Source organism: Ischnura elegans, chromosome 3 (assembly GCF_921293095.1).
Source record: "Ischnura elegans chromosome 3, ioIscEleg1.1, whole genome shotgun sequence".
Lineage (NCBI taxonomy): Eukaryota > Metazoa > Arthropoda > Insecta > Odonata > Coenagrionidae > Ischnura > Ischnura elegans.
Genome location: NC_060248.1, coordinates 16,069,605 through 16,075,882, shown reverse-complemented (window position 1 = coordinate 16,075,882; position 6,278 = coordinate 16,069,605). Strand labels below are relative to the sequence as shown.

The 6,278-nt window shown below is 38.8% G+C and overlaps 1 protein-coding gene across 1 annotated transcript; it reads right to left on the bottom strand.

Moving 5' to 3' along the window:
* Positions 1 to 2,422: 2,422 nt before the first annotated feature.
* On the bottom strand, positions 2,423 to 5,220 carry LOC124155132 (myb-like protein I; the record flags this gene model as incomplete). The annotated part of the gene is made up of 4 exons (XM_046528861.1): positions 2,423 to 2,611; positions 2,967 to 3,074; positions 4,622 to 4,726; positions 5,161 to 5,220. Coding segments are annotated over 4 exons (462 nt in total), but the record flags the coding sequence as incomplete, so codon positions are not given.
* Between the last annotated feature and the right edge of the window lie 1,058 nt (positions 5,221 to 6,278).

The window sequence follows — 6,278 nt, the reverse complement described above, 5'->3', positions numbered from 1 at the left end:
GTTTGTTAGTTAGGGCCTTAAAAAACCTGTGGATCCTCATATCTAACGCAACATCTTTAACCGCTTTCTTCTCGACAAGCTCTCTCAACGTTTCGACGAGGGCATGCGTGTCTGAAAAACAATTCTTAGCCATGTCCGTAATGTTCTTCTTTCCTTTCGTTTCTTTCAGGAATAAAATGAGTTTTGGACTATCTAAAAATCCTTCTTGTGGATGGTTGTTGAGGTAATCTTCTATCTCTTTGTATCCCCGTTCATCGGATGGGGTGGGGATTAATCGTTTTCTTTGGGGAGACGTTCTTTCCTCCGCCCTGACGTGTTTCCTTTTTGTTTGGCCTTGCACTTGAGAGAGGCTAGTTGGTGCGTGCGGGTTGTTTGTTTGATGATCTTCCGTTGCTGCTTCGGTGGCGTGGGAATCAAGATTATGGTCTGTGGCAACCAATTCGTCCGAGGAGGGGTTTTTTGCGGCGTGTTGCGTGGGTAAAGGTAGCGGGGTGGAGTGAGAAGTCTTGGTCTCGGGGGGCGTGTCGCTGCCGTCATTTTTTTCATGATTGGCAACGTCCGCTTCCTCGGTGGGGTGAGGAGGGAGAGGAATTGGGGTGATAATATTTTTTTTCGGCGCTATGATTTGGTGATCTGCACCTCCGGGGGTGGGGGTCTTAAGTGATGCGGCCGGCGCGTCATTATTATGTTGTTTTTTGCCGTCGTTTATGCGAGGGTTAAAATTCGCCCTGCTTTCCCTTGCCTGGTCGAGATTGGCCTTGCAGGCGGAGGCAAAATGTCCGTCTTCGTTGCATCTAAAGCACCGAGGGTCATTAAAGTTGAAGAAAATTCGGTGCTTGGCGGGGCCGAAATCCAAGAGCAGCGACTCGGGTACAATCACACCTTCCCGACGTACGATGAAGACCTGCTTCCTCCACGACTCGACGTGGCTTAGATCATCTCTTTTTATTCCCACGCCCAGGGTGGTGACGGGGCTCACGACTCTTCCTATTTGGGAGATAATTTCCAACAAATCGGGAATCGGGAATTCTGGGGGCACGTTTGAGACGACTAGCCGCTCCACTTGCTGAACCATGCGGTTCGCAATTAAAAAATTATTCATTATGGTGAGACCTCCTTTATTCATCATGAAGTCGTTTAAAATGTCTTCATTCTTCAAATAGAAACAAACGCGATCCCCTGGAAGTTTTGTGGCGTGCGTTATCTGTCTCCCGCCCACCTCTTCGGCCATCGCCTCGATGTATTGGGCTATGGGAACGCCTGGGAGACCGTTGAAAATAATTCCCGTCTTCCTTGTGGGGCCCGATTTCAATGGTATTATTTTTTTCGTTACGAATTTAAAAGGTTGGAGTGGGTTATCGCCGTTGCTTTGGGCTTGTCGATTTTCCTTCCCTCCCGTCACCCGCGCGTAGCTGACTAACGGTCTGCCCCGTTGGGGTGCGTCGCTAATGCTCGCGGCTTCGCCTTCGCATCGAATAGGGTCCGCCCCGCTTACCGCACTCGATCCCCCTCCCCTTGCCGTCGCCGCGAGCGAGCGTGGCCTCGTCTCAGCTGAAGAGGTGATTTCCCCATCCCTCGTCGCCTGAGTAATGGGGAAAGCGGTGTCCGGGGGACGGCTTACGTTACGGGCATCGGAACTTTGAGTATCTATGGCTCCACCACTTGCATGGACAAATGAATTATGAATTCCGTAATTAATTTCGGTCGGTGAAACTTTGCCAGTGATAGAAGAGAAAGGGAGTGAGCGGACACCGATAGTTGTCGGAATGCGCCTTACTGTGGTAGTTAAAATACCGCCTTCGCGGCGCAATACTGTCGTCGGCGATTTTATTTCGTCATTTAGTGACTCCAGGGATAATGACAGATTACGTGAACTTCTGTAATTAATCGGAGGGGCTGTAGTGGCAACCTGAGCACGTCTCTGAGGTGACGACGGAGCACTTCTTACCCTCCTATCGTTAGTCGTGTCGCCGAGTTGACTGGAAGACGGAGACATCCTCCTTGGTGAATGCGGTGGGCTGATCATCTTCGACATAATGTCTGGTGAGTTGATAATTGCAGTATATCCGATACAATTGTTGTCTCGGTGTGAAAAAGAAGAGCACTTAGCTGGTCTTCTCGTTTCCTCTCTCACCGACTCCGAGGTGTCGGCGAGGATGGGTAACGAAACGGGATCCAAGATTTGACGCGAGTGTTTTTTAGTCACTTTTCGGTGAAATCAAGCACTAATTCGATTTAAAATCGAACAATAGAGATACGTGTGGTATCACGCAACGATTAACAACTATTCCGAAGCACTTACAAGAAAAAAACTTCGCAAATACTCCGATAGAAACACTTGAAAGTGATGAGCTCGGGAGCGCAGTCGAAACACGTCCGCTCTGCTCGGCGTCTCAAGTTGTTGTTGTTGTTGTTGTTGTTGTTGTTGTTGTTGTTGTTGTTGTTGTTGTTGTTGTTGTTGTTGTTGTTGTTGTTGTTGTTGTTGTTGTTGTTGTTGTTGTTGTTGTTGTTGTTGTTGTTGTTGTTGTTGTTGTTGTTGTTGTTGTTGTTGTTGTTGTTGTTGTTGTTGTTGTTGTTGTTGTTGTTGTTGTTGTTGTCTTTGAAAATGTTGTCGTTGAAAATGTTGTCGTTGAAAATGTTGTCGTTGAAAATGTTGACGTTGAAAATGTCGTTGAAAATGTTGTCGTTGAAAATGTTGTCGTTGAAAATGTTGTCGTTGAAAATGTTGTCGTTGATAATGTTGTCGTTGAAAATTTTGTCGTTAAAAATGTTGTCGTTGAAAATATTGTCGCTGAAAATGTTGTCGTTGAAAATGTTGTCATTGAAAATGTTGTCGTCAAAAAAGTTGTCGTTGAAAACGTTGTTGTTGAATATGTTGTTGTTGAAAATGTTGTTGCTGAAATTTTTTTGTTGAAAATGTTGTTGTTGAAAATGTTGTTATTGAAAATGTTTTTGTTGAAAATGTTGTTCTTGAAAATGTTGTTGTTGAAAATGTCTTTGTTGAAAATGTTGTTGTTGAAAATGTTGTCGTTGTTGTTGTTGTTGTTGTTGTTAGTGTTGTTGTTGTTGTTGTTGTCGTTGAAAATGTTGTCGTTGAAAATGTTGTGGTTGAAAATGTATCGTTGAAAATGTGGTCGTTGAACATGTTGTCGTTTAAAATGTTTTCTTCGAAAATGTTGTCGTCGAAAATGTTGTCGTCGAACATGTTGTCGTTGAAAATGTTGTGGTTGAATATGTTGCCGTTGAAAATATTGTTCTTGAAAATGTTGTCGTTGAAAATGTTGTCGTTGAAAATGTTGTCGTTGAAAATGTCTTCGTTGAAAATTTTGTCGTTGAAAATGTTGTCGTTGAAAATCTTGTCGTTGAAAATGTTGTCGTTAAAAATGTTGTCGTTGAAAATGTTTTCGTTAAAAATGTTGTCGTTGAAAACGTTGTCGTCGAAAATGTTGTCGTCGAAAATGTTGTCGTTGAAAAAATTGTCGTTGAAAATGTTATCGTTGAAAATGTTGTCGTTGAAAATATTGTCGTTGAAAATGTTGTCGTGGAAAATGTGGTCGTTGAACATGTTGTCGTTTAAAATGTTGTCGTCGAAAATGTTGTCGTCGAACATTTTGTCGTTGAAAATGTTGTGGTTGAATATGTTGCCGTTAAAAACGTTGTTCTAGAAAATGTTTTCGTTGAAAATGATGTCGTTGAAAATGTGTTCGTTGAAAATGTCGTCGTTGAAAATGTTGTCGTTGAAAATGTTGTCGTTGAAAATGTTGTCGTTGAAAATATTGTCGTTGAAAATGTTGTCGTTGAAAATGTTGTCGTTGAAAATGTTGTCGGTGAAAATGTTGTCGTTGATAATGTTGTCGTTGAAAATTTTGTCGTTAAAAATGTTGTCGTTGAAAATGTTGTCGTTGAAAATGTAGTCGTTGAAAATGTTGTCGTTGAAAATATTGGCGTTGAAAATGTTGTCGTTGAAAATGTTATCGTTGAAAATGTTGTCGTCGAAAATGTTGTCGTTGAAAATGTTGTCGTTGAAAATGTTGTCGTTGAAAATGTTGTCGTTGAAAATGTTGTCGTTGAAAATGTTGTCGGTGAAAATGTTGTCGTTGAAAATGTTGTTGTTGAAAATCTTGTTGTTGAAAATGTTGTTGGTGAAAATGTTGTTGTTGAAAATGTTGTTGTTGAAAATGTTGTCGTTGTTGTTGTTGTATTGTTGTTGTTGTTTTTGTTGTTGTTTTTTGTTTAGTTGTGTTGTTGTAGTTTATGTTATTCGTGTTGATGTTGTTGTTGTTGTTGTTGTTGCTAGTGTTGATTTTGTTGTTGTTGTTGTTGGGTTTTTTGTTGTTGTTGTCGTTGAAAATGTTGTCGTTGAAAATGTTGTCGTTGAAAATGTGGTCGTTGAACATGTTGTCGCTTAAAATGTTGTCGTCGAAAATGTTGTCGTTGAAAATGTTGCGTCGAACATGTTGTCGTTGAAAACGTTGTGGTTGAATATTTTGCTGTTGAAAATGTTGTTCTTGAAAATGTTGTCGTTGAAAATGTTGTCGTTGAAAATGTTGTCGTTGAAAATGTTGTCGTTGAATATGTTGTCGTTGAAAATGTTGTCGTGGAAAATGTTGTCGTTGAAAATGTTGTTGTTGTTGTTGTTGTAGTTGTTGTTGTTGTTGTAGTTGTTGTTGTTGTTTTTGTTATAGTTGTTGTTGTTGTTATTGTTGTTGTTTTTGTTATCGTTGTTGTTGTTGTCTTTGAAAATGTTGTCGTTGAAAATGTTGTCGTTGAAAATGTTGTCGTTGAAAATGTTGACGTTGAAAATGTCGTTGAAAATGTTGTCGTTGAAAATGTTGTCGTTGAAAATGTTGTCGTTGAAAATGTTGTCGTTGATAATGTTGTCGTTGAAAATTTTGTCGTTAAAAATGTTGTCGTTGAAAATATTGTCGCTGAAAATGTTGTCGTTGAAAATGTTGTCATTGAAAATGTTGTCGTCAAAAAAGTTGTCGTTGAAAACGTTGTTGTTGAATATGTTGTTGTTGAAAATGTTGTTGCTGAAATTTTTTTGTTGAAAATGTTGTTGTTGAAAATGTTGTAATTGAAAATGTTTTGGTTGAAAATGTTGTTCTTGAAAATATTGTTGTTGAAAATGTCTTTGTTGAAAATGTTGTTGTTGAAAATGTTGTCGTTGTTGTTGTTGTTGTTGTTGTTAGTGTTGTTGTTGTTGTTGTTGTCGTTGAAAATGTTGTCGTTGAAAATGTTGTGGTTGAAAATGTATCGTTGAAAATGTGGTCGTTGAACATGTTGTCGTTTAAAATGTTTTCTTCGAAAATGTTGTCGTCGAAAATGTTGTCGTCGAACATGTTGTCGTTGAAAATGTTGCGGTTGAATATGTTGCCGTTGAAAATATTGTTCTTGAAAATGTTGTCGTTGAAAATGTTGTCGTTGAAAATGTTGTCGTTGAAAATGTCTTCGTTGAAAATTTTGTCGTTGAAAATGTTGTCGTTGAAAATCTTGTCGTTGAAAATGTTGTCGTTAAAAATGTTGTCGTTGAAAATGTTTTCGTTAAAAATGTTGTCGTTGAAAACGTTGTCGTCGAAAATGTTGTCGTCGAAAATGTTGTCGTTGAAAAAATTGTCGTTGAAAATGTTATCGTTGAAAATGTTGTCGTTGAAAATATTGTCGTTGAAAATGTTGTCGTGGAAAATTTGGTCGTTGAACATGTTGTCGTTTAAAATGTTGTCGTCGAAAATGTTGTCGTCGAACATTTTGTCGTTGAAAATGTTGTGGTTGAATATGTTGCCGTTAAAAACGTTGTTCTAGAAAATGTTTTCGTTGAAAATGATGTCGTTGAAAATGTGTTCGTTGAAAATGTCGTCGTTGAAAATGTTGTCGTTGAAAATGTTGTCGTTGAAAATGTTGTCGTTGAAAATATTGTCGTTGAAAATGTTGTCGTTGAAAATGTTGTCGTTGAAAATGTTGTCGGTGAAAATGTTGTCGTTGATAATGTTGTCGTTGAAAATTTTGTCGTTAAAAATGTTGTCGTTGAAAATGTTGTCGTTGAAAATGTTGTCGTTGAAAATGTTGTCGTTGAAAATGTTGTCGTTGAAAATGTTATCGGTGAAAATGTTGTTGTTGAATATTTTTTTTTTAAATGTTGTTGTTGAAAATGTTTTTGTTGAAAATGTTCTCGTTGTTGTTGTTGTTGTTGTTGTAAGTGTTGTTGTGGTTTTTGTTGTTGTTGTTGTCGTTGAAAATGTTGTTGAAAATGTTGTCGTTGAAAATGTTGTCGTTGAAAA